Source organism: Erinaceus europaeus, chromosome 16, assembly GCF_950295315.1.
Source record: "Erinaceus europaeus chromosome 16, mEriEur2.1, whole genome shotgun sequence".
NCBI lineage: Eukaryota > Metazoa > Chordata > Mammalia > Eulipotyphla > Erinaceidae > Erinaceus > Erinaceus europaeus.
Window position 1 is genome coordinate 3,462,067 of NC_080177.1, and position 27,737 is coordinate 3,489,803.

General features: G+C 54.3%; 1 protein-coding gene across 2 annotated transcripts; it reads right to left on the reverse strand.

The window, feature by feature from the left end:
• Positions 1-27,714, reverse strand: HACD3 (3-hydroxyacyl-CoA dehydratase 3). 2 transcript variants are annotated; one of them, XM_060174312.1, is made up of 12 exons: positions 27,504-27,714; positions 14,472-14,514; positions 13,628-13,701; positions 13,199-13,363; positions 12,104-12,155; positions 10,987-11,097; positions 5,552-5,679; positions 4,030-4,142; positions 2,974-3,080; positions 2,565-2,696; positions 1,091-1,197; positions 1-568 (listed from the first exon to the last, which is right to left on the reverse strand). In XM_060174312.1, the coding sequence occupies exons 1-12, from the start codon at positions 27,588-27,590 to the stop codon at positions 557-559; spliced, it is 1,131 nt and encodes a 376-aa protein (XP_060030295.1). In that variant the 5' UTR covers positions 27,591-27,714; the 3' UTR covers positions 1-556. The 2 variants fall into 2 exon arrangements, with proteins under 2 accessions (XP_060030295.1, XP_007532418.1); XM_007532356.3 differs by lacking the exon at positions 1,091-1,197 and having other exon boundaries at positions 27,504-27,713.
• Positions 27,715-27,737: the final 23 nt, after the last annotated feature.

Genomic DNA, 27,737 nt, shown 5'->3' on the forward strand with positions numbered 1-27,737 from the left:
GCATCCTGCCCCGACTAACCATAACCGGCCAGAGCTGTCGCTGCCTGCGGCCTAGAAAGGCGTCTGCGTTCCGTGCACAGCCCCAGCCCCACCAGTCCCACCGGCAGCGACGGAAGACTGAAGGGAAACCAGAGCCCACCTCCCCAGCAGGGGCCCCGGCACTGGATGGAGTCACACCAGCTGAGGCACTTCTGCTAACCCCCCGGAACAGCAGCCTCGCCTTCTACTTGACAAGCAACAGCTGGACGGGACAGAGCCCCGTGTGATGGGACGGGGTGGGGGGCCGCAGGTGGGGGGCCGCACCAGGCCTTCGGGAGCCTGTGCCAGGGCGGGGCGCCGTGTCATGCAGGGCTCCGCGGAGGGTGCAGAGCGGCTGGCGGCTGCCGGGACCAAAGCACTCAACACTGAACGCCACGTCAGTACAATGGGTGAAACCGTGAGAAGTCGCAGGGGAGGTTCAAACTGGGGGGGTATAGAGAGGGGCATGGTCGCTAATGCAGCTTTTTCTTTCTCTGCCCGTAGCGTCGCCTACGTTGCTTGTAAAGGTGACGGAAGTTTACATAGAGCCCTGAAAGCAGAGGAGAAGCCGTCAGAGGAGGGTGGTCTCAGGCCAAAGCGGGGGGTGGGGGGGACTGGTTTTCACACCCCAGCGACAACCCTTTGGCGATGGATGGCGGTGGTGGTGGGGTGGGGGTGGTGATGATGACGATGTGTTTTTCTCAGGTCACTCAGACCTACAAACTAGCTGTGACGTGAATTTGAGGGTCACTGCTCTGAAGCCCGAGGACTCCATGTGCGTTCCAGGCTGGCCGTCAACACGGGCCGTGCCCATGGAGAGCCGTCCCCCCGCTGCCTTTCTCCCGAGTGACTGAAGTGTCTCTCCAGAGCCGCCGCCTCTGACACTGCTGTCCCCAGCTCGGGGGGACAGACGGGCTGTCATGGAGGCGAGGAGAAAGAGCTCTCCGTGACGCCTCTCCCACACGGACACTCGCTCCTGCCAACCGGCGCTACCTGTTTGTGGCCGGAGAGCTTTCTGAAATGGAGTACACACTTTCTGAGAGAGAGAAAAGGAAACGGAACGGCACGTGACCTTTGGCAAGAGTCCCCACGACCTCTCTCTTCTCCTCCAGCAGGGCCGGCGATGGAACCCAGGTCCTGGCACACGCCTTCGGCCACTGCGCAGCCTCCCCAGCCCAACTTCCATTGTGTGTGTTTATAAGAGAGAGAGGGGGGAGGGAGAGACACCAGAGCACCCTCCTCATCCCTGTCCACGGTGCTCCGTGGGGCACCTGGGATCGAACCCAGGGCCTTGAGCACAGAGACGTGCTCTGCCCGCTGAACCCCCCTCCCGCCCCGGGAGGATCTGTCACATAGCCATGTGCCATGCGACTGTCAGTCACTTTGTCCCCTGGCTCTAAATGAGGCCACGGGCACCCAGGCCTGCTGGGTTCACTGCCTGTGTCGGCTCCGGCTCTGGCTGACGGGGGGGGGGGGGGGGGGGGAGGCCACCCCCAGCTTCATGACGGACCCTAGACCCATCCACTGGCTGCTTCTGGAAGCCGAGGGCTCGAGTGTTTGGGGTCCTGTTCTGTGGCAATAGACGGCTGCTCCGCCGGTTGCCAGGAGACCAGACAGCCCAGCTAATTCAGGGCTCCCTCAAGACGTCTGCGCCCCGACACCCTGACACCGGAGAAACACGTCCTCACAGCCCAGTGTGGGAGGACGCTGGCAAAGCCGGTAAAGGGCTCTGGACTGCAGATGCCTTTAGGAGCTCTTGTAACAACTCAGGCTCCTTCATGCTCCCTTTTCTGGGCCCCTGGTCTTTATGAGTTAAAAGCGGGAACTGGAGGACGTGGGTTTGAGCCCCCTGGTCCCCACCTGCAGGGGGAGAGCTTTGCGAGTGGAGAAGCAGGGCTGCAGGTGTCTCTCTGTCTCTCTTCCTCTCTATCACCCCCTCCCCTCTTGATTTCTGGCTGTCCTTATCCAATAAGGAAAGATGTTTTTAAAAAGCAGGAACTGGCTTCCTACAAAAGCAAATGAGCCCAGGAGCAAACAGGTTCCAGGGGAGGATGTTAGTGGGCTCTGAGGGCCTGGCTACTGTGTCCCCACTCCCACCCTGTGCCGCGTCAGTTCCGGTGAGCAAGGTGCCACTCAAGCTAGAGCAGGAGCCGTTTCTTTCTCTATTTTAAAAGTGCCTCTGACGTCGTCTGGAACAAGAGCTCCCATGCACTGAGTCCCCAGGGGCCAAGAGTCCTTCCAGGAAACAGCTCGGCCAGAACGCACAGTGGTCAGAGCGCTGGACTGAGAAGCCAGGAGTCCTGGGCTCCATGGGCATGAGTGACACTCTGGTTCTCTCTCTCTCTCTCCCTCTTCCCCTTCCTCTCTCATGCTCTCCATCTCCAGTTAAGAAATCAACAGATCCTAACGACGGCTCACCCCCCGGTCCACTGACTGCGGCATCTTGCCCGGTCTTACTCTTCTGCAAGCAAACACCCTAGTGTACTTGGAAGCTGGATGGCTCTGCCCCCCAGAGTGGCGGAAGGTCTGTCGGGGGCCGCACTCACCCAGGAAGAGCAGGATGAGATACACCTGAAGGAAGAAGGAGAATCTGACGTTGAGCTTGACCGGGGCCGGCAGTGTGAAGCTGAACCTCCCGGATTCGTTGAACACGGGGATGGACTGGATCACCGAGACGGCTGGGGAAAGAGCAGAGTGTGTTGTGGGTGGGACGTCGGGCCACGGCCAGGAGTGGGATCCTCTCACCCTCCAAGGCTGAGGACAGGGAAAGCCTTGGACTACGAGGCACGAGGTTCTGAGTTCGATCTCCGGTGTCACACGTGCCTGCTCTCGCTCACTCTGTCTCTCTCTCCCCTCCCTCCCTCTCTCTCTCAAACTACTAAAATAATCTCCAGCAACCACAGCTACCCAGTACAGCAGGCCCACTCGCCCCCTCACCCTCACCACGGCTGGTACCTTCTGCCAAGCAGCCCAGCGGGTACAGGGGGATCCACATGGTGTAGCGGAGCCACGTGACCACCTTCCAGTCCATGTCCAGGCAGCACAGCATGTAGAAGGGGTACCTGCAGGGGTGCGGGCCCGGCCCCAGTTGGTCTGTCTCCCTAAGGACTCGGCCTGGAGTGGTGAAGTCCCAGTGATGGCCCAGAAGGGATCAGTAAGGGGGCTGAGGACACTGCTCGCCTGGTTGGGTGCTGGTGCTGGTGCTGGCGCTGCCACTGCCACACGGGCACCCGGATTCGATCCCCGGCACCACAAGGGAGGCGCTCTGCGTGGCAGAAGGGGTGCTGGGGCTGCGGATTCTCCCGCTCTGTCTGCCCCTCTCCCTACCGGGTGAGAGAGCGGCCCAGAGCAGTAACGTCGGGCACGTGGACAGCCCCAGCCCACAGGAAAGGGAAGTCCCCGCTAGTACCTTAGTCTGTGTGAAACACCGGTTCCCAGAAGGGAAGGGGGCAGGGGTCACCTCTACAGAGGCCGGAAGAGACTGTCGCAGACACTGGGCCGCACACACAGGCCTGACACCAGTGTCATTCCCAGTAACAGCGCAAAGCGCCTGTCATCTATCCCAGATTTGCGCTAAGTGGCTTAGTGGGTGTGGCGGGGCCCTGGGGGACAGTTCCGGGGTGAACACCACCTGCACCCCCACCCGGCTGGGGCCTCCCCCACCCTCGGACTGTGCAAAGCTGTTTCTCTGAGAACTGAAGGGCAGATAAGCAGCCGGCCCAAACCGCAGTCGTTCTGTGGGGCCTTCTAGAAGGCTGATTTGGCCAATTCTACCCAGCCCGGCCACTGTCCGGTGTCCGTGGCCCCTGGCCGGCTTTCAACCCACTTCCCCTGTGAGTGAGTGAGTGAGGCTCTTCCCAGCAGGCCCCTGGAGGGCAGGGTGGCCCACCGTCTCCTGGCCTCCCGCTCGGCCTGCCCCGGACCCTGGAGCCTGTGTCTGCTTCTAGGGCGGAAACCCGCCTGGCGTTGGTGGAGGGGACAGGAGTGGCTGAGGAGGCGCCTTGGCCGCACCTGAAGATCTCGATGGAACTCCACGTGTAGAAGACAAAGAAGACCACGGCCTTGCTCTGCATCTCCTCCGCTGCGCCCAGGACGATGAACAAGATGAAGTTCCTCCCCAGCATCTGTGGGGAGGGTAAACCACGGGGACCGTGCGTGCGTGCGTGCGCTCACAGCCAAAGCCCACTGAACTCAACGCGAGCGAGCGAAGAACAAAATGTGAGATCCATCAGCTGCTCGGGCTCTGGACGAAACGAAGCACCCAGACGGGTCTTTCTGGACACACAAGTGTGTGTCTGTGTTCACGAGCCGTGGACAGATCACTGCCTCGTGGAGCACACCCCACACCCACACACGGCCGCTGTCCCGTGTCCCAACCGCTCTCCATGACCCCGTCCACAGTCCCGTGCTCCACCCACTCTCCTGTGTCCCCAGCCACTGTCCCGTGTCCCGTCCACTCTGCCGCGTCCCCAGCCACTGCCCCGTGTCCCGTCCACTCTGCCGTATCCCCGGCCACACTTTTCCTGAGGCGCTCCACTCCCCCATCCCTTGACGCCCGTGTTTCCCACTGGGCCTGTTTTGAGACTTTCTCAATCCGCGCTCCACACACCCCGTCGCCCCTCACTCAGCGGCGTGTCTGTGACACGCTCATCCTTGCTGCGGTGTGGGGGACAGCCAGCTCCAGGAGGGACTCCCGCCACATCCTGTGTAACAGGCACTTCAGAGCTGTGCTGTGACCCTGCTGACCTGTCTGAGACCCACCCCCGTGCTGGTGGGGGCTGGTTCCAGTGCTTTGTTTTCGCACCAGGGCTGTCACAGGGGCCGGTGACACAGGTGTCACAGGGGCTCCACCATTCTCGGCTGTCAGGTTTGGTTTGGGTTTTTTTTTTTTTGATTTTCCTTATTTACTTATTGGATAGAGACAGCCGGAAATCAAGAGGGAAGGGTGAGACAGAGAGACACCTGCAGCCCTGCTTCACCACTCACAAAGCTTTCCCTCTGCAAGTGGGGACCAGGGACTCGAACCAGGGTCCTTGAGAATTGTAACGTGCACTTAACCAGGTGCGCCACCACCGGGCCCAGTTTGTCCCTTTTTCTCTGGGAGAGGGTGAGCTAGAGAAGAGTAGAGTCACCGAGAGCTCCACCACTGATGAAGCTTCCCCCCGCATGAACCCGAGCGTCTGCACACAGGAACGAGCGAGTGTGCTCTACCGGGTGTGCCACCACCCAGCGGTGAGTGGGAGCCCCAGAGAGCCCACCGGCAGGGGTCAGCGCCAGGGCTGGAGAGGCAGCTGGAGCTCAAAGACTGACGGCCTGTTCCGGCCAGGACTCTCCAGCACCAGGGGTGGCACAGATGTATTAATGGGGGTCCCCATAAATCAGAGGAGCCGGCACAGCCCCCGCCGCCACCCCTCGCAGGCGGGAGTGGCCAGTCAGCTCCAGGGAGGCCTCGCAGCTGCGCTCTGCCGGCCCCTGGAGCAGCTCCCTCAGCACCCCGGGCCCCTTCCGCCCTCCCTGGGCTTGGCCCCCGTACCTGGAATAGAGAGGGGATCAGCGGGGAGCTGGTGACACCGATGGCCGCGTTGATGGTCTCCACCACGGACAGCATCTGGCAGAAGTACATCATGTCGGCCGTGGAGTGGAAGGTGTCATAGAAGGACTCTGTGAACAGACATGGGGCTTCTCTCAGAGGCTGCCGGGGGCCAGGGAGGACGGGGGCCAGGAAGTGAGGGCCAGGGGGCCGGAGCACCGCGGCAGGCCTGGGGTGTCGGACAGAGCTGGGGACTTAAGCACACACGTTTCACACACCACCAGCTGACCTATCTCCCCAGTCACCAGAACTTTCTTAAAAATAAATAAATAAAAAATAAATAAAATAGGGGGTCGGGTGGTAGTGCAGCGGGTTAAGCACACACATGGCACAAAGCGCAAGGACCAGCCTAAGGATCCCGGTTCGAGCCCCCCGGCTCCCCACCTGCAGGGAAGTCGCTGCACAGGCGGTGAAGCAGGTCTGCAGGTGTCTGTCTTTCTCTCCCCCTCTCTGTCTTCCCCTCCTCTCTCCATTTCTCTCTGTCCTATCCAACAATGAACGACATCAACCACAACAAGGCTACAATAACAAGGGCAACAAAAGCAGGGGGAAAAATGGCCTCCAGGAGCAGTGGTGCAGGCACCGAGCCCCAGCAATAACCCTGGAGGCAAAAAAAAAAAAAAAAGGCTTTCTCTCCTCATTATCTCCCCCTTCCTCTCTCAACCTGTCTTTATCCGATAAAATAAAAGACTTTTAAAAAATAAAAATAAGGAAGAGGATTCTAACCACTGCACCGCCACCTCCCAGGCTGCAGATCGTAGCTGTTGCCTGACTCCAAGAGCAGCTAAAAGGGGGCATGTGGAGGGGTGAATATGGAGGGAGGATGGTTCAGTCACCCCACGAGCCCCCATCAAACCATTCCCCAGACGTCCTGAAATCAGCCCACTTACTTTTGTAACTTGAAGAAGTTTTTGAAAGTACTAAGTAACTTTTGAAAGGACTCACAGGTTAGCGGACTAGGAGTCTAAACTGGTAGAAAGAGACAGTCCGTCCGTTCTGGGCAGAAGAAACCACTGCCTTCCTCGCTGGGATCAGGGCAGAAGCTTCTGATTTCAATATTCCTCGACTCTACTGTGATTAACCTGTATTTTTACACTTAGAACAAGCACCTTCACACAGAAGTGTTACTTCACAGAGAGACAGGCAACCCTGAATGATAGTCTCTTATCCTATCTTATCTTGCGATGTCCAAGCCCAGGCATTCTGTCATTCTGTCATTCTGTCATGCTTATATTGGCTTAAGAAGCAGCGGTTCAAGGAGAAAACTGAGTTAGGGTCAGGCCATCCGTCTCGTGTGTTTATCCAAGGAGAGGACGCTGCAGACAGCCCGGGCCTCGCCTCCCTTCTGAGGACTCATGAAAGACTAAGTCCAGGAGGCGGTTAGGAAAGAGCTGAGAGCCAAAATAGAAGTACAAATCCAGGCAGCTTGACCCAGATAAGTGGGCAGTGCCTCTGGCCAGCAGGCCGCACACAACACTCAGACTCAGCCCAGCTGGCGGGGGTTCAACCAGCATGTGCAACGGGACACAGCACAGTGGTTCTGCAAAAGGCTTTCACTCTACAGCTCCGAGATACCAGGTTCAATCCCCAGCACCACTATCAGCCAGAGGTGAACAGGGTTCTGGTAAAAAGCAACAATAACTGGGGGGGCGAGCAGTAGCACAGCAGGTTAAGCACACATGACGCCAAACGCACGGACCGGCTCAAGGATCCTGGTTCAAGGCCCCGGCTCCCCACCTACAGGAGGGTCGCTTCCCAGGCAGTGAAGCAGGTCTGCAGGTGTCTGTCTTTCTCTCCCCCTGTCTGTCTTGCCCTCCTCTCTCCATTTCCCTCTGTCCTGTCCAACAATGATGACAACAATAATGACTACAACAACAAAACAACAAGGGCAACAAAAAAGAATATTAAAAAAAAACCTTTTTTTAAAAAAAGAAAAAGCAGAGAGAAACACCAGCAGCCCTACTTCACCTCTGCAGGTGAGGCTTGTGGACTTGAACTTGGGTCCCATACAGGCTGTATCTACCAAGTGTGCCACTGCCCAGCGCCCCTCCTCAAAAAGTGATTAATTCCCACCCACAGGCCAGGTGAAATGACACCTGTGGTGGTCCAGGGTTTCCTCCGCTTTATCTAGGTGTGATCACGTGAAAACATCAGTCCACAAGACGCTTCTGAGCTTGTCCCAAGCATCTTCCCAGGTGGGGACACAGCTCGGCGACTCATCTGCACGGGCACTTTCCTGAAAGTCATGTACAGAGAACCTGGCTTCCTTCTCTGGCACCACACACCAGTCCTTGAGCTCGGTTATCTCACTGGAAATAAAGTCCATTAGCATATGTCACTGTTTTAGTCATTGCAAGGCAGATAGGAAGTACTCAAAGCTTGCAGTGACAAGGAAAAATGCTTTTGTGTGTGGTGCCAGTGACTGAAGAGATGGCCTCACGATCACACACAAATACTTTCATGCCAGCAGCACCGCCAAGTCCTAAATTCAACCCGCAGTGCTCCAGTTAAAACAGACCAACAACACAGAGGTAAGGCTCTTGACGCCTTTCCCAAGTGGTTTGTCTAAAGGGCTGTTGTATTCATTGCTGGACCAGAGCAGAAGCTTCTGGGGCACTGATTTTAATTCCCACAGCCTCTCCTGTCTCGGGTGGCTTTCAGAACTTTGCAAAACTGGCAGGGTTTTTTTGTTTTTTTTTTTAAATTATGTTCTTTATTTATCACTACGGAGTGAAGCTTTTTTTTGTTTTTCTGGATGCAAAGCTAGTTTTAGTTCCTTTTAGGACTCCCTTGTCCCTGGAGCCGTTTTCTGACATCTGTCTTGGTACCTCGTCCTGTGAAGGGAAGTCTGTGCGGGTCCCGGAGGCAGCCCCCTCCCCGTGCTGCGTCCTCACCTCACCCGCTTCCAATCTCACAGATACAGGGACTTACTTCGTCACTTTATGTGGTCAAATACACTGACCTTTTCATTTGAGAGCTCTCCTGCTGCGGTCTCACTCCGGGACCCCAGACTCTTACTCCTCTGAGGGCAGTTACGCTTGTGTCCGGGCTGAGCAGAGTCCAACAGACTCCTTGTCTCCTTCCAGCAGCCAGGCCCCGCCAGCTTCCCTGAAAGCATGGCTAGATTTCCCCCAGGAGACTCTCTGGACTGAACGCAGTGCGTGCGGGCGACTCACCGCGTACACGTGTGACGTTTTCCAGGCAACAGTATTCCAATTCAAAACTTTCAAAAAAGTGGGGGTGGGGTGGGGAGGGTGCCTGGGGAACAGCATCTTGACTCTGCAAAAGACTTCCATGCCTGGGGCTCTCAGGCCCCAGGTTCAATCCCCAGCACCACCATCAGCCACATCTGAGCAGTGTGTGTGTGCATCCCTCATTAAAATGAGTTTTATTTTGCTTTATTTCATTTTTGCCTCCAGGGCTACTGCTGGGACTCAATGCCTGCATTCCTGGAGGCCATTTTTTCCCCTTTTGTTGCCCTTGTTTATCGGTGCCGTAGTTATTGTCATTGATGTCGTTGTTGTTGACTAGAACAGAGAGAAATCAAGAGAAGAGGGGAAGACAGAGACGGGGAGAGAAAGACAGACACCTGCAGACCTGCTTCACCACTTGTGAAGCGACACCCCTGCAGGTGGGGAGCCGGGGGCTCGAACCGGGATCCTTCTGCTAGTCCTGCTTTGTGCCATGTGTGGCACTTAACCCCCGGCCCCTATCATTTTCCCAGAGTCCTGCTCAGCTCTGGCTGATGGTGGTGCTGGAGATTGAACCCGGGGCCTCAGAGCCTCAGGCAGGAATCTTTTTGCAGAAGTACCATGCTGTCTCCCCAGCCCACAGACTACTTCTTCAAGCACTGACCTTTTATTTCTCCTTAAAGCAGCTAAGTGCATTAATCAAACAGTGGGTACCATCTCCTTTCCCATTGACTCATGACTGTATTTTCATCATATACGTAGCATTCAAGCTCTCTCTGGGCTCCCGCCAGTCTTTTTTGCTAGCGCTGTGCTGATACCCCCTTTCCTATCAGGCTGGTATTAGACTGTGCATTCTTCTCTTTTATACATATATACTTTTTAATTATTACTGGATAGACACAGAGTGAAATTGAGAGGGGAGGAGGAGATAGAGAGGAATAGAGATAGCTGCAACCCTGCTTCACCACTGGTGAAGCCTCCCCACTACAGGTGGGGGCCAGAGGCTTGAACCTGGGTCCTCGCGCACTGTGCTGTGTGTGCTTAAGCAGGTGTGACACCACCTTGCCGCCCCCTCCGCATCCTCTCTGTCAAGTAGAAAAGGTCTTCCAATTATTTTCTTCCCTCCATTTTTTTTGTTTGTTTGTTTTAGTATCTATTTTCCCTTTTGTTGCCCTTGTTTTTTATTGTTGTTGTAGTTACCGTTGTTATTGATGTTGTCGTCATTAGACAGGACAGAGAGAAATGTCGAGAGAAGGGGAAGACAGAGGGGGAGGGAAAGACAGACACCTGCAGACCTGCTTCACCGCCTGTGAAGCGACTCCCCTGCAGGTGGGGATCCGGGGGCTCGAACTGGGATCCTTCCACTGGTCCTTGCGCTTTGCGCCACCTGCGCTTAACCCGCTGTGCTACCGCCCGACTCCCCTTCCCTCCATTTTTATTATCTACTGTTCACAGCAAAATGGTCTAATGCTTTTTTGACCCCATTCTCAAGATTTTTCCATTGTCATTTACTCTGCCTAGAATCCTGTCAGAGCAAATCAACTAATTTAACGTAGCAAGAGCCGGTATCATCTCTGCTGGCAGGTGGCTGGTGCCAGGGATGGAGCCCAGGTTCTCTCTCCCCCGCGGCAAGCACACACTTTACCACTGAGTCCTGTCCCGGGCCAACAACCAGCACCTTCACGACAGTCACAACGTCCAGTTTTATGCTCGTTCCTTTGTGAGTGTGTCTAGGCTCCAACAAAAGTGAAACCCCTTTCACCTTGCTCAACTCCGGGAATGCCATACACATATATAGACTTACTTTTTCTTAATCAAAGCACTGCTCAGCTCTGACTTACGGAAACTGAACTCGAGACCTGTCAGTGCCTCCCTCGGACACGGAACCCCTTTTGCGAAATCATATGCTGCCTCCTCAGACCTCTTTAGTTACAAATGATCAGAGAAAGGAACGTGCCTCTGGCCAGCTGTGTGGACCGAAGATGGACATCTCCTCTCACCTCTCTACACCTGCTGCCTCCCCAGTGAAAGGAGCAGCACGCCCAGGCCCCTCTGCTCACAAGGCCCCGGCGACTGGCAGACAAAGACTACAGTGGCAGGCTCGGGGACTGAGGCTGAGGCCAAGGCAGGGAGCCAGGGGCCAGGGCGCAGGCAGGGAGGAGGCCGGCAGCGCGGCAGCACACTTGCCTTTGCCCAGGATGCAGAAGCGCACGGTCATATTGACGAACATCCAGGAGAAGCCCAGGAACTGCACCAGGTTGTACATGAACAGGTAGCCTTTCCTCAGGCTGGCGAGAGCTGGAAGCAGACGGTGGCGTGAGCTGTTAGGTCCCAAGGGGACCCGACAGGCTAAACACATCCCAGGACAGAGAAAGACAGTCCCTGACAGAGAGTGACTAACCAACCAGCCCACCAGGCGCTCAGAAGGGCAAAACCTGCCCCCGGTCCCCCACCTGCAGGAGAGTCACTTCACAGGCGGTGAAGCAGGTCTGCAGGTGTCTATCTTTCTCTCCTCCTCTCTGTCTTCCCCTCCTCTCTCCATTTCTCTGTCCTATCCAACAATAATGACAACAATAATAATAACTACAACAGTAAAACAAAAAAGGCAGCAAAAGGGAATAAATAAATTTTTTTTTTTTAAAGGGCAAAACCCAGGAGTCAGGCGGCAGCGCAGCAGGTTAAGCGCACATGGCACAAAGCACAAGGACCAGCCTAAGGATCCCGGCTCGAGCCCCCGGCTCCCCACCTGCAGGGGAGTCACTTCACAGACAGTGAAGCAGGTCTGCAGGTGTCTGTCTTTCTCCTTCCCTCCCCCTCATCTTCCCCTCCTCTCTCCATTTTTCTCTGTGTTATCAACAACAATAACTACAATAATAAAACAACAAGGGCAACAAAAGGGAATAAATAAATAAATACTTTAAAAAAGAAAAAAAAAGAAAGGCAAAACCCAGCTCCGCTCAGTTCTGCCATGCTGGTGACATCCATAGCTGCTTCCTCTCTGGAGCCGTAAAGGTCGAGCAGGTAACGCTCGTTCAAGAACGGGAGGAAGTCTGCTGCCTGACCGGCTGCTGGCGGGCCAGCCACGTGCTGCGTGCCGCGGAGCAAAGGGCCAAGCGCAGACTGGACCCGGCTCGGCCCGGCCCGGCCCGGCCCGGCTCGGCTCGGCTCCAGAGTGTGTCCCAAGAGCACAGGAGGCTGGACGGGGCGCGCAGGAGCAGGCGGGGCTTTGGCTCCTTGCAGACCCCCACACCTGCCTCCATCCCAGCTCGCCCCCAGCCCATCCCCAGAGCAGCAAGGCACTCACTTTCCGGGGAGCCTTCGTTCTCCAGTCTGAGTTTGTTGAGGCGCTCTTCTTCCTGTAATCGGGACAGACGTTTCTGAGAACACACGTTTAGAATTCCCAGGTGATGGCAAAAAGCCCACGGGCTGGATAAGCGCTCAGCCGCCTCCTCTAACTGGGTTCACACTCACTGGGGCAATGTCACTGGGACAAAACGGGGCTGCCAGACGGCCCGACTCCACCTCAACATCCATCCCAGAACACCCGGCCGACCGCCCGCAGAACGAGCCCCGCGGGCTGAATTCCAAACTACGGGGTGGGCGGCCTCGGGATCCCGGAGCGCAGAAGGCACCGGGAGACGTGTCACGGTTGGAGAAAACAGATTTTACGGCCGTTCTCTCATCTGAGCTCTCTAGGCTTCGGGCATGATTCTCTCCAAAGTCAAAGCCGTGTCTCCAGCAGCAGCGTACAAGCTACAAGCTCCTGCGGGGCCAGGGACGCCACAGCCGAGCTCTGAGCGTGGGGACGGAGGGGCAGGGGCACCCCGGTAGCCGTGAGAAGCCGAGTACCCAGAGCTGGCTTTCCACTCCCGCTCTTCCAGAGAAACAGAGAGAAGGGCAGGCGACTCAGGGGCTGCGGCAGAGGACCGGTGAGAGGGGCCCGGGGCCGCCAGAACGGGCAAGGACTAAGCGGGCGCTGGGCGTGAGAGGCTCACAGGGGGCACCCACAGAGCTGCCAGTGGCCGAGGCCGGAACCCGGCGGTGGGCCAGGCCCAGGGCACAGTAAGCGTCCACTCTGATACAAGAGATGCAGGTGAACAAGTCTCCCAGAAGAGGACTCCCAAGTCAAGTGTGTTTGGGGGTGGGGGTGAGGGGCGCCCCTCCGCCTGTGACAAGAATGGCCCTGGGCCCCTGGGGCCTCCGTCCCCAGGCCCTGTCACCCTAGGCTCACAGAGCAGATGTCAACCCAGTACTCGCCACGGGCCACATGCAGTGGGAGAGTCCAGGACGGGCCCTGCAGGGGCCAGGTCTCCTGGTCCACATCTGAGTGACCATCCCGACGCTGCCCAGGGCACCTGAGGCGGCCCCTGTCGGCCCGGCCCCTGGGGTCCTCGCTGACCTTGGCTCTGAGCTCCATCTCTGCGTCAGACTCGTCCAGCCAGCGATCGAAGTCGGGCGCCAGGAAGAGCGGGCGCTTCTCCTGCCTGGTGAGCCGCTCCCACCACTGGCTGACCTTCTTCCGCACCGTGATGTTGACCTGCCTCTGGGTCAGCTTGTACACCGGCTGGGGGGACAGGAGGGAGGGCACACGGGGAGCCTGAGACCACTGCCCCACGCCCCCAGCCCATCCTGCTCAGGAGAACGGGGCCCGGGCAGGGCCAGGGAGCAGAGCGGGGTCACCCCGACTCTCCTAGTGTGTGGCCCGGGAGGAAGCCAGCAGGACCCCCACGGCTTCTCTCTCCTTCCCCGCTGGTCCCACTTCCCAGTCCACTGAGCTAAGTACCTCCCGTCATGGAGAAGGAAGTGGGAGGGGACAGGCCGTAGGTACCTCTGGCTTCACGAGGTCCAGGAACTCCAGGTGAAATTCATAGACGTTGTCCCCTTTGGCGCCATGTCCCTGTGCTGTAAGGAAGGAGGCAGGGTCCCTGAAATGGGGCCAGGCTGGGTCCTCAGGAAGCTGGGCCACTGCTGATAGTTCCTGTCAGCCTGGGGGGGCTTGTGAACAGAGCCATGACCCTCTCAAAGGTGGACCCCGCCTGTCCTGATGCCGCTTCCAAAGTGTGGACTTCTGCTTCCAATGTGGCCTGGATGTCACCGGAGTCAGCAGCAGAACAAAGGCCACATTGCAAAGCCCATGGACTCAGGCTCTCACAGTTGGGGAGGGGGGTTGGAGGCAGCCGAGGGAAGCCACAGGGCACAGGGACCTGCCGGGGGGCTCAGACACAGCCTCTCCCTACCCTCGACACTCCAGAGCCTGGAGGAGCTGCCTTCTGAGTGAACGAGGAAAGAGCAGTAGCCTTCCTCGGGTCATTCCCGGGAGAAGGCAGACAGGACGTGAGCGGTGGCCCTGGGACTTGACGACAGTCTGTCCCCAAAGCCAGCACATGGCCGGAGGGTCACCCCAACTCTAAGGCCCCTGGCTCCTCTGTCCAATCTGGCCATTGCCTGAGAACTGCTATGGGTGTCTCCTGGTCTCTGAGACCCAGAGTTCAACTTCTCTCTGAAATTAAGGGGGCAGAGGGTGCTGGGAGCAGAGGCATTGTAGAAACACAAGAACACGAGGCCTTAGTGCCAAAAAAACCCAAAAACTAGAAACTGCCAGGTCTTCTCTGGCTAGGGGGGTGGGGGCAGGGTGGGGGTTTGGGGCAGGGAGAGTCCACACAGGCACCAACCTTTGAAATGTAGCACATTTTCCGAGATGCTGATGGCCGGATTCTGTAAGGAGAGGAGCCGGAGAGGAAGAGAAAGATGATGCTGAAGCTTATGATGCCAGATGCCATTCAAATACGACCCTCCACAGACTCCCCCAGGTGAACGGACTGGAAGCAGAGACCCTGAGCCACCCACACCTGCTTTCCTCTGGTGCAGGCTCCCGCCTGAGGGCCCCCCACTGACTGAGTCAGCCATTAGCTGCTGGGGGGGGGTCTCTGAGAATCAGCCCCAGACTGGGGGCTGTGGAGGCAGAGAGAACACATGAGTCACTTCCTGTGAGGGGACGTCAGGGAGCATCAAGTGGCTGATACAGGAAGGAGCAGCTTGGAGGGCTGGGGGAAGTGTCCCCAGAGGAGAGTCAGGGTGATGACTGCAGGTGGTGGCTGGAGAGAAACACAGCCTCTACTCACAGCACAGTTGACAAGAGGGAAGGCTTTCATGCTTCAGTCCCCAGTGTCCCAGGTTCAAGCCCCAGCATCACCGAATGCCAGAGCTGAGCAGGTCTCTGTGCCTTGCTTTCATTAAAAATAATAGGGGGAGTGAGCCCCCACACCTATGGGCATCTAATCTTTGACAAAGGGGCCCAGACTATTAAATGGGGAAACCAGAGTCTCTTCAACAAATGGTGTTGGAAACAATGGGTTGAAACATGCAGAAGAATGAAACTGAATCACTGTATTTCACCAAATACAAAAGTAAATTCCAAGTGGATCAAGGACTTGGATGTTAGACCACAAACTGTCAGATACTTAGAGGAAAATATTGGCAGAACTCTTTTAAGCATAAATTTTAAAGACATCTTCAATGAAACAAATCTACTTACAAAGAAGACTAAGGCAAGCATAAACCTATGGGACTACATCAAATTAAAAAGCTTCTTCACAGCAAAAGAAACCACTACCCAAACCAAGAGACCCCTCACAGAATGGGAGAAGATCTTTACATGCCATACATGTAAAGATCTTCTCCCATAAGAGTTTAATAACCAACATATATAAAGAGCTTGCCAAACTCAACAACAAAAAAACAAATAACCGCATCCAAAAATGGGGGGAGGACATGGACAGAATATTCACCACCAGAGATCCAAAACGCCGAGAAACACAGGAAAAAATGCTCCAAGTCTCTGATTGTCAGAGAAATGCAAATAAAGAAAACAACGAGATACCACTTCACTCCTGTGAGAATGTCAGACATCAGAAAAGGTAACAGCAGCAAATGCTGGAGAGGTTGTGGGGTCAAAGGAACCCTCCTGCACTGCTGGTGGGAATGTCACTTGGTCCAACTTCAGTGGAGAACAGTCTGGAGAACTCTCAGAAGGCTAGAAATGGACCTACCCTATGATCCTGTAATTCCTCTCCTGGGGATATAGCCTAAGGAATCCAACACACCCATCCAAAAAGATCTGTGTACACATATGTTCTTGGCAGCACAATTTGTAACAGCCAAAACCTGGAAGCAACCCAGGTGTCCAACAACAGATGAGTGGCTGAGCAAGTTGTGGTCTAGATACACAATGGAATACTACTCAGCTGTAAAAAATGGTGACTTCACCGTTTTCAGCCGATCTTGGACCTTGAAAAAAATCATGTTGCGTGAAATAAGTCAGAAACAGAAGGATGAATATGGGATGATCTCACTCACAGGCCAAAGTTAAAAAACAAGATCAGAAAAGAAAACACAAGTAGAACCTGAAATGGAATTGGCGTATCGCACCAAAGTAAAAGACTCTGGGGTGGGGGTAGGTGGGTAGGGAGAATACAGGTCCAAGAAGGATTCAGAGGAGCTAGTGGGGGTTGTATTGTTATATGGGAAACTGGGGAATGTTATGCATGTACAAACTATTGTATTTACTGTTGAATGTAAAACATTAATTCCCCAATAAAAAAAAATCAGAAAAGAAAAAAATAATAATAATAAAAAATAATAGGGGGAGTCGGGCGGTAGCACAGCAAGTTAAGCGCACGTGGCGCTAAGCGCAAGGACCGGCGTAAAAATCCCAGTTCGAGCCCCCGGCTCCCCACCTGCAGGGGAGTTGCTTCACAGACGGTGAAGCAGGTCTGCAGGTGTCTGTCTTTCTCTCCCCCTCTGTCTTCCCCTGCTCTCTCCATTTCTCTCTGTCCTGTCCAACAACAGCAACATCAGTAACAACCACAATAACTACAACAATAAAACAACCAGGGCAACAAAAGGAAATAAATATTTAAAAAAATTTTTATCTAGGGAGTCGGGCTGTAGCGCAGTGGGTTAAGCGCAGGTGGCGCAAAGCACAAGGATCCCGGTTCGAATCCCGGCTCCCCACCTGCAGGGGAGTCGCTTCACAGGCGGTGAAGCAGGTCTGCAGGTGTCTATCTTTCTCTCCTCCTCTCTGTCTTCCCCTCCTCTCTCCATTTCTCTCTGTCCTATCGAACAACGACAACAACAATAATAACTACAACAATAAAACAACAAGGGCAACAAAAGGGAATAAATAAATAAAATAAAATATTAAAAAAAAAAAAAATTTTATCTAAAAAAAGTAATAGAAAGGGGGGCTGGGTGGTAGCACACTGGGTTAAGAACACATAGTGCATAGTGTAAGGACCCCAGTTCGAGCCCCCGACTCCCCACCTGCAGGGGGTCGTTTAACGAGCGGTGAAGCAGCTATCTATCTTTCTGTCCCCCCCTCTGTCTTCCCCTCCTCTCTCGTTTTCTCTCTGTCCTATCCAACAACAGCAGCAATAACAGCAACAACAATGGAAAAAAGACGGCCACCAGGAGCAGTGGATTCATAGTGCAGACACTGAGCCCCAGCAATAAAGCTGGAGGCAAAAAAAAAAAAACAGAGAGAGAGAGAGAGAGGCTTTTGCAACACACCACGGTGCTTTCGCACTGGCTGCTAACGTCTCTTTTAAAAAGCAGGTATCTGCCTGATTAAAGGTCTTTAATTTTCCTGGACTTTCCCTTCTGTATCCTGTGATCAACGTTGAGGGCTTAAAAGCCTAGTTGTTGAGAGATGACTGAGGTGCAGACAGAAAGACGATCACCCACAGTCTCCCGCCACAGTCTTCGATAATACGAGTGGATAGGCACATAATCTCCTGCCTGAGGGTGTCGCCGACGACAGCAGACTTAGTATCTGTAAGTCTTGCTCTTAAGGGAACAATTATGTTCCACAGGTGCAGATAATGCAAATAAGTCACCGACTGGCAAGAAAAAAAAGCAGTAAGCAGAAAGCAGACCTGCATTTGTCAGTGGCTCCCTTTGTTTGTTTTGGATAGAGACAGAAATTGAGAGGGAAAGGGAGATAGGGAGAGAGAGAGACCTGCATCCCTACTCGTGAAGCGTCCCCATCCCCATGCAGGTGGGGGGATAGTGACTTGAACCCAGGTCCTTGCGCACTGCACTGTGTGCACTCAACCAAATGTGCCATCACCTGGCCTCTAGGGGCTCTTTTCTTTTCTAAATTTCTTTATATTTATTTTCCCTTTTGTTACCTTGTTTTTCATTATTGTTGTAGTTATTGTTATTGTTGTTATTGTACAGGACAGAGAGAAAGGGAGAGAGGAGGGAAGACAGAGAGGGGGAGAGAAAGACAGACACCTGCAGACCTGCTTCACCGCCTGGGAAGCGACTCCCCTGCAGGTGGGGAGCCGGGGGGCTCGAACCAGGGAGGGGGGGCTCTTTTCTTAAGTGGGACCAATTAGCCCCGCACCCCTCCCAGCTGAGGGCAGGCTTACAGAGCGCTCACCACTCAGCCAAAGGATTTCACATCCTCAGCATGAGGGACACACACACACAACCTCCCTCGCTCTCTCTCTCCGGGACAGGCTCTGCTACTGTAAAATTTCCCATATGAAGAAACAAGGCTTTCCGCCACCGATGTTTCGTGCCCGAGATGACGAAAGCAGCAGACGCCAAGACAAACACCCACCGCAGGGCCTACGGCCCACCCCGCTGGTTCTGGGCTTTCCAGGTGATGAGCTCTCACCTAAACTCTTTCCCGGGTTGTGGGGAGGGGGAGGCCTTAAGGAAGGGTGGCGGCTACTGTGCTGCACTGGTTACAGGTCCAAGCTTACTTGCTCTGCTACATCAATCCTAAAATGTCCACTCTGCACACTCAAGAGATCAGAAGCCAAACTGTCTGTCACGGTGGGTGGCAGGGAGTGTCTCTCACCGTGGGCACAGCCCGGCTTGTTGATTAATGGGGGTGGGGGGCCAGAGCGTCACTGGGGATGGAACTCGGGACCACATGCTGGAGAATCTGTGGCTTTACCCACAGTGGCCCCTCCAGGCCCAGCTCTCACCACCAGACAATAAACGACTCGAGATTTGGGGGCCCGAAGTGAGTCTGGGCTCTTCTCTGGAAGCACTCTGCAGACAGCTTCTGGGAGGATCCAGGAAGTGGCAGCGGCAAAGTGTGTGGAGGGGGGGACAAGACTGGCAATGTCCTGGGGTGCAGACCCTGGCACTGCTCTGGGTCTCTCTCATCAAGTCTGTAAGAGAACAAGAAACGCTACCTCCATCTTCTCTTGGCAGCACAGAGGATAGTACGTGGAAAAATGTGACATCTCTGAGCAGGAAAGTGAGACGCCAGCGTGTGTACTGGGTCAGACGGGGGCCCACCGACTGGCACTGCATAGCTGTGCGCCAGTGAGAGTGCTGGTGTCTCTCCTTCTCTATCTGAACTTTTTTTAGAGGTCCAGAGTGGTGACATCACCCGAGTGAGTTCCTGGTCTCACCAAGATGCATATATATATATATATATATATATATATATATGGGAGTTGAGCTGTAGCGCAGGGAGCTAAGTGCCAAGATGCATAAAAATATATATATATGAGAGTTGAGCTGTAGTGCAGGGAGTTAAGTGCAGGTGGCGCAAAGCACAAGGACCGGCATAAGGATCCTGGTTCCCCACCTGCAGGGGAGTCGCTTCACAAGCGGTGAAGCAGGTCTGCAGGTCTCTGTCTTTCTCTCCCCCTCTCTGTCTTCCCCTCCTCTCTCCATTTCTCTCTGTCCTATCCAACAACGATGACAACAATAATAACTACAACAACAATGAAAAACAAGGGCAACAAAAGGGAATAAATAAATAAAATAAATAATATATATATGGACCAGGAGGTGACGCACCTGGTTAAGCACACACATTACAATGCAAAAGGACCCAGGTTCAAGCCCCTGGGGAAAAGCTTCATGAGTGGTGAAGCAGGGCTGCAGGTGTCTGTCTCTCTCCCTCTCTACCTCCCCCCTCCCCTCTCAATTTCTCTGTCTCAATACAATAATAAATAAATAAAAATACTTTAAAATATATATATAAGAGCAGATTCTGAAAGGGGCCAGGTGGTGGTTCACCCAGCTGAGCAAGGACCCAGGTTCAAGCTCCCAGCCCCTACCTGCAGGGGGGAAGCTTTGCAAGAGGTGAAGCAGTGCTGCAGGTGTCTCTCTCTCTCTCTCTCTCTCCTTTCCCTTTACCTCTCAATTTCTTTTTAATTAGTTTTATTTTTGTTTTAATTTTGTTATCTTTACTTACTGGATATACATCCAAAAATTGAGGGGGAAAATCGAGAGAGAGAATCGAGAGGGAGGGGTGAGAGGGAGCGAGACGGAGCTGCCTGCCGCACTGCTTCACCACTCACAGAGCTTTCCCCCTGCAGGTGGGGACAGAGGGCTCGAACCCGGGTCCTTGTGCACTGTGACATGTGCACCTGACCAGGTGCGCCACCACCTGAACCCTTTCAATTTCTTTCTGCTGCCTCTCTAATACATAATTTGACAGGGTCAGGCGGTGGTGCACCTGCTTAAGTGTACATATCATATAACTTGTCAATATATATATATTTTTTTACCAGAGCACTGCTCAGCTCTGGTTTATGGTGGTGAGGGGACTGAACCTGGGACTTGGGAACCTCAGGCATGGGAGTCTGTTTGCATAACCTTTATGCTATCTGGGCAGGGGTAGATAGCATAATGGTTATGCAGAGACTCTCATGCCTGAGGTTCCCAAGTCCCAGGTTCAGTCCCCCGCACCACCATAAGCCAGAGCTGAGCAGTGCTCTGGTAACAAAAAAACAAACAGAAAACCTTTGTGCTATCTACCCCTGTGAAAATATTTTTAAAGAGTGGATTCGGAAACATAGGTGTGGTTTAGGAATACCTTCTCCACCGTGTTTTGCTTACACCTGTCTACTTCTGCAGTGCAGACAGAAAGGGAACGTAGAGAGAGGTACTCGGGATGCTCTGAGAAAGGAAGTAGGCGGCCAGCGAGGGCTTCTGACATTCACAGCTGGAGCTCAAAATGCCTGCGGGGGTCTGAAGCAAGGTCATTTTGTTCTCCTGAGGAATATAAAACCCTCACAGAGCACCCAGCAGCCTCAGCGTAACTGACAAAAAGGCAGAAAAAGAGGCAAACAAAAGGTCAGCCCCATAAATCTGTCTCAGCACAGGTCTCTTAGCAACCTGCAAAACAGCCCAGTGGGAACGTCCCGGGTGTTCTGACAGCAGCTGGGCTCCGCAGCCCCCCAGACCTCACCATCAGCGTTTGTTATATAAATTCTTTTTATTGTCTTTATTTATTGGATAGAGACAGCCAGAAATCGAGAGGGGAGGGGGAAATAGAGAGAGAAAGAGAGACACCTGCAGCCCTGCTTCAGCACTTCTAAAGCTTTCCCCTTGCAGGTGGGGACCAGGGGCTCGAACCCAGATCCTTGTGCACTGTCATGTGTGTTCAACCAGATGCATCACCACCGGCTCCCCAACAGCATTTTTTATTTTTCATTTTTTATTATCTTTATTATTTATTGGATAGAGACAGCCAGAAGTCAGGAGGGAAGGGAAAATAGAGAGGCAGAGAGACACCTGCAGCCCTGCTTCACCACTCGCAAAGCTTTCCCCCTGCAGGTGGGGACTGGGGGCTCGAACTCAAATCCTTGTGCGTTGTAATGTGTGCTCAGCCAGCCGCACCATCACCTGGCCCCCCCTCAGCATTTTCTAAGCCTCCTGGAGACATTCCACACCCCTCAGAGTGTGTGTCCTCTCCACACAAGGGCACAAACTAGGTAAAGGCCCCGTCTCGGACCCCTGCCTGGGCTGCTGGTGCTTGTCCCGTGCTCTGCACCGCTCAGCTGCCTTGCTGGATTCACCGGCCGCGTCGGGGGTGTCGGGGGTGCCAAGCTGAGGGTGTGTCCGCACCGTGGTCCTCAACCATGGGAAACAGCCTGTGTGATCTCTGCTGTGGAACTTCTTTTTTTTTAATATTTACTTATTTTATTCCCTTTTCTTGTCCTTGTTGCTTTATTGTTGTAGTTACTATTGCTATTAATGATGTCGTCATCGTTGGCTAGGACAGAGAGAAATGGAGAGAGGAGAGGAAGACAGAGAGGGGGAGAGAAAGACAGACACCTGCAGACCTGCTTCACCGCCTGGGAAGCGACTCCCCTGCAGGTGGGGAGCCAGGGGCTCGAACCCGGATCCTCACTCCCGTCCTCACACTTCGCGCCACCTGCACTTAACCCACTGCGCCACCGCCCGACTTCCTGTGGAACATTTTTAGCTATTGTTCCTATACAGAAAAAGAGTGTAAAGGCCATTTAATCCACGGTTCATTAATACTTTGCTTTACTTGTGAGCTTAAGTTTGAAGGAAAAAAACTTTTTTAAGGCGCAGGAGGTAGTGCAGTAGCTAAAATGCTGGACTTAGAAGCCTGAGGCCTTGAGTTCAAGGCCCAACACTGCACGTGCCCGAGGGGTTCTCTGGTTCCCTCTGTCTTCTCCCTCCCTCTCCTCTCCCTATCAATAAATAAGTCTTAAAAGAAAGTTAGAGAGGGGGGAGGAGAGGCAAGGGAGGGGGGCTGGGAGGGCTGAGCCCTCAAGCACCGGCCTTGCTGCAGACGATCAACACCCGGATAAACACCCGGATCAAGCCCAGCAGGCTGAGAGTCCAGTCCAGCTGCGAGAAGCACAGAGGCCATCCCTCCCATCCCTCCCATCCCGCCTGGGGCTCTCCTCCCTCCCTCCCTCCCTCCCAGCTCATGCTGCTTGCTGTGGGCAGCTCACTCCTCCCTTGAGCGCCGATCTCCCTTCCTCCCCGTTTGCTCTCACCAGAGCGCTGCCAGGACTTGCTGTGCTCCGGCAGGCCCCGTCCCGTCCCGTCCCGTCCCGTCCCGTCCCGTCCTGTCTCTGCGGCAGCGCCCCTCTCCCCCACCTCTCATCCCGGCCAGGGCAGCAGTGCACTGTCCGCACAGGGCGGCACCGAGAGCGAGCGGCCAGCAATCAGCTCGGGCCCCTGGCGCCCAGGCTCAGCGGCCGACTCACCTCCACGGGCACCGGCGCCAGGGAGCTCGGAGAGGCCGCCCTGCCACCCGCACACAGCACACGCCACATATGCCGCAGACACGCAACACAAACCCCGCACACGTCAGACACACCATCTGCACACACAACACGTGTGACATACGCCACACACAGCACACTCCACACACGCAGCAGACACCACACGTGCCTGAGAGAGGCCCCGGGATTCGATCCCTTGCACCACACGTGCCAGAGCGACTTGACCGGCTTAAGGATCCCGGTTCGAGCCCCCGGCTCCCCACCTGCAGGGGAGTCGCTTCCCAGGCGGTGAAGCAGGTCTGCAGGTGTCTGTCTTTCTCTCCCCCTCTGTCTTCCCCTCCTCTCTCCATTTCTCTCTGTCCTATCCAACAATGACATCAATAATAATAACAATGAAAAAGGGCAACAAAAGGGAAAATAAATACAAAAATTTAAAAAAGTAAGCTGGGGACTGGGAGGTAGCGCAGCGAGTTAAACGCACGTGGCACAAAGCCCAACGACCGGCGTAAGGATCCTGGTTCAAGCCCCCGGCTGGGCAGTGGTGCAGTGGCTTAAGCACACACGGTGTGAAGCGCAAGGACTGGCATCAGGATCCTTGGTTCGAGCCCCCGGCTCCCCACCTGCAGGGGAGTCGCTTCCCAGGCAGTGATCAGGTCTGCAGGTGTCTGTCTTTCTCTCCCCTCCTCTCTCGCTTTCTCTCTGTCCTATCCAACGACAGAAATAACAACAAAAATGGGAAACATGGCCTCCAGGAGCAGTGGGTTCCTAGTGCAGGCACTGAGCCCCAACAATAACCCTGGAGGCAAAAAAAATTAATTAAATAGATAAAATAAATAATGGATGAGAGGGACCAGGCATTGTCGCACCTGGTAAGAGCACACACATTATGGTGCACAAAGAACTGAGTTCAAGCCCCCTGCTTCCCACCTGCACAGGGGGAAGCTTTACGAGTGAAGCAGGTCTGCAGGTGTCTCTGTCTCTAGCTCCCCCTTCCTTCTCGACTTGTCTCTAATAAATAAACTGATAATACAATTTTTAATCACTGATGGGAAACTCCAGAAAGAACAAAAATTTAATTGGGATAAAATGATTTTGTCGGGAGTCGGGGCTTTAGCGCAGTGGGTTAAACACACCTGGTGCAAAGCACAAGACGGGCACTAGGATCCCAGTTCGAGCCCCCGGCTCCCCACCTGCAGGCGGTGAAGCAGGTCTGCAGGTGTCTGTCTCTCTCTCCTCCTCTCTGTCTTCCCCATCTCTCTACATTTCTCTGTCTTATCCAACAATGACGACATCAATAACAACAACAATGAAAAACATCAAGGGCAATAAAAGGGAAAATAAATAAATATTTTAAAAAAATTTTTTTAAATGATGTTGTCCTAAAAATAAGAATTTCTCGTCCCAGAAGACAGTTTTACTGACCTTCACATTTCTGCCATGGTGTCTGTGTCTGTAGCACCCAGGGCTCCTGCAGGGCTTCGGGCCCTCAGGACTCTGCTCCAGGCGGGTGTCCCCCTGTGGCGGCCAGAGGCTCAAACCCGACCCTGGTGCTTGGCAAAGTGTGAGCTGCACAGGCTGTGCCAGCTGTCAGCCCTTGTGCAGACATTGCTTTAGCTCTACTACAAACAGACTCACATGTTTTTTATTTACTTTTTTTTTTTTAACCAGGGCACTGCTCAGCTTTGGCTTATGGTGGCTCAGGGGACTGAACCTGGGACTTTGGAGCCTGAAGCATGAGAGTCTGTTTGCATAACCATTATGCCATCTACCTCACCCTTTCATTTACTTTTTTTAAATTTATTTTTACCAGAACCCTGCTCAGTTCTAGCTAATGGTGGTGCTCAGGATTGAACCTGGGACCTCGGAGCTTCAGGTATGGAAGTCAGTTTGCATAACCACTGTGCTGTCTCTCCAGACCCAATATTCCTCCGTATTTCTGCACAAACCAAATGTGATCAACACATCACTCATGTTTAGAGACAGGTCTAGATCTACCTAGAAAAAAATACAAGAGACACCCATTTTTTTTTTTAACCAGAGCACTGTTCAGCTCTGGGTTTTTTTTTTTTTTTTTTTTTTTTTTTTTTTTGTCCTCCTTTTGTTGCCCTTGTTGCTTTACTGTTGTTCTTACTGATGTCGTTGTTGGATAGCACAGAGAAGAGGAATAGAAAGAGATGAAGAAGACAGAGAGGGGGAGAAAAAGACAACTGCAGAACTGCTTCACTGCTTGTGAAATGACTCCCCCTGCAGGTAGGGAGCTGGGGGCTCGAACCGGGATCCTTACGCTTGGCACCATGTGTGCTTAACCCACTGTGCTACCATCCAACCCCCGTCAGCTCTGGTTTATGGTGTTATGGGGAATTGATCCTGGGACTTTGGAGCCTCAGGCATGATAGTCTCTTTGCAAAACCATTATACTGTCTATCCAATTTTATTTTATTTATTTTTTTACCAGAGCACTACATATATCTGTCTCTTGGTGGTGCTAAGGATTGAACCTGGGGCCTTTGATGGCTTAGGCATCAAAATCATTTGCAGAACCACAGTGCTATCTCCCCAGCCCAAAAACCCCTTTTTTCTCGGGCTGGTGGAATAGTTCACTGGACAGTGTGCTGCTCTGTTGTGTGCAGCCCCCCACTTCACTGGAGGAAGCTTCGGTGCAGGGGATTATGTCACTTTTTTTAAGTTATTATTTTTTAATAATTTTCTATTATTTATTTATGTATTCCTTTTTGTTGCCCTTGTTATATTGTTGTAGTTGTTGGATAGGACAGAGAGAAATGGAGAGAGGAGGGGAACAGAGAAGGGGAGAGAAACACACCTGCAGACCTGCTTCACCACCTGTAGCAAGACTCTCCTACAGGTGGGGAGCCGGGGGCTGGAACCCGGATCCTTATATCGGACCTTGGGCTTTGCGCCAAGTGCGCTTAACCCCCCCCCCCACTCCCTCACTTTTTTTTTTTTTTAAGATTTATTTACTAGAAAGATAGAAGATAGAGACAGAACCAGACATCACTCTGGTCCATGTGTTGCCGGTGATCAGACTCAGGACCTACCTCATGCTTGAGAGTCGAGTGCCTTGGCCACTGTGCCACCTCCCGGACCACTGTTTTTTCTTTAATTTTTTATTATTTTTATTTACTTATTGAATAGAGACAGCCAGAAATCGAGAGAGAAGGAGGAGATAAAGAGAGAGAGAGAGGGGGGCTGGGTGTGGCGCACCTGGTTGAACACACATGTTACAGTGCACAAGGACCCAGGTTCAAGGACCCTGGTCCCCCCCCCACCTGCAGGGGGAAAGCTTCATGAGCGGTGAAGCAGGGCTGCAGGTGTCTGTCTCTTTCCTTCTCTATCTCCCCTTCCCCTCTCAATTTCTGTCTCTATCCAATAATAAATAAATAAATGTATGTTTAAAAGAGAGAGAGAGAGAGAGGGGAGAGAGGGGAGAAAGAGAGAGAGAGAGAGAGAGAATACACTTGCAACACCGCTGGCAAAGGTTTCCCCCTGCAGGTGGGGCCTGGGGGCTTGACCCATGTCCTTGTCTCCACCAGGTGTGTCAACACACAGCCTATTATTCCCCTCTCAAAAAAACACTGGGTTCTGCTTATAGGTTGAAAAGCACCCTAGCATATTTAAATATTTATTTATTTATTTATTCACTTATTAACAGAAGATAGAGAGGAAAAGGCAGAGACAAAGAGAACCAGAGCATCACTCTGGCATCGGGGTTCTAGGGATTGAACTCAGGGCCACCTGCTGCCAAGCCCCGGGCCCCAGGCCCCATGAACACGACCTCCTCCTCCTCCTCCTCCTCCTCTCGGAGGCACCTGTGCAGGGCAGGGCTGCTCAGTGGTCTGGGTGTCCTCACGCTGCTGCTCTGCTGGCTGGCTGCCGGAGCCTCTGCCAGCCCCAGACTTTGATCCCCGTCTTCAAAGACTCTATATGGTTTTTTTTTTTTGTTTTTCTTTCCCCTTTTTGTGTGAAATCACCCTGGAGAGAGCAAGAGCCCGGACCGTGTATTCACCCTCTGACGCAAAAGTCCAGTCCAGCCTGGGCTCCCGCACCGGTGCTCCCCCCACCCCCGGCCGGAAGCGGGGCCGACACCCCCCCCCCCAGGTGACAGCGGGCGCAGGGGTGGGGAGAGCGAGGCAGGCAGGGGTCGGGGCGCCGGGGACGGTCAGCAGAGGCCCGGCGGCGGGGATGGCGCTGGGTAGAACATTCCAGAAGGAATCCCGGAGGAAGGAATGCTCCAGCTCCCCGGCCTGCAGGGGTGGGTCGGGCTGGTCTGCACAGGGGAGGGAGGGGGCGGGGGGTCGCAGCAGCGATGATCACTTAGGGGGCCTCGCTGAGTTGGGGGGGAGACAGAGCCCCAACAAAAATAAGGAAATAAAGGCCCGTCGGTGCGGCCCGGAGGCTTCAGGCGTCGGGGTGACCCCTGGGTGCTCAGCCGCCGACACCCACGAGGATCCCCGCCGCCCAACCCGGGGAGAGGGGCGCGGGGCGTGTGGCCGCCGGACCCCGCGGGGACCCCGCACCCCAGACTCCGGGCGCCCCCCATGCCGGCCGGAGCCCCCGCGGGCCGCGATCAACAGGGATCGCGGCTGGGGGTGGGGTGGGGGCGGCCCCCGGGACCCCGGTCGGAGTGCAGGTGCCCGCCCGGCCCCCCGCACCCAGCCGCACCTGCACGTCGCTCAGCTCCACGCGCAGATACAGCTCGCGATGGCGCTGCGCCCAGTAGACGTGCGGCGTCAGCACCTGGGGCTCCATGGCCGGCGGGCGGCGGGACGGCGAGGCGGCGGGAAGGCGAGGAGGACACAGGCCGCAGACCCCCGCGCTGCCTGCTGCCCGCAGCTCGGGACGCCGCACGCTCCGGACGCGCCTGCGCAGTGACGAGCGGGGGGGGGGGGGGGGGCG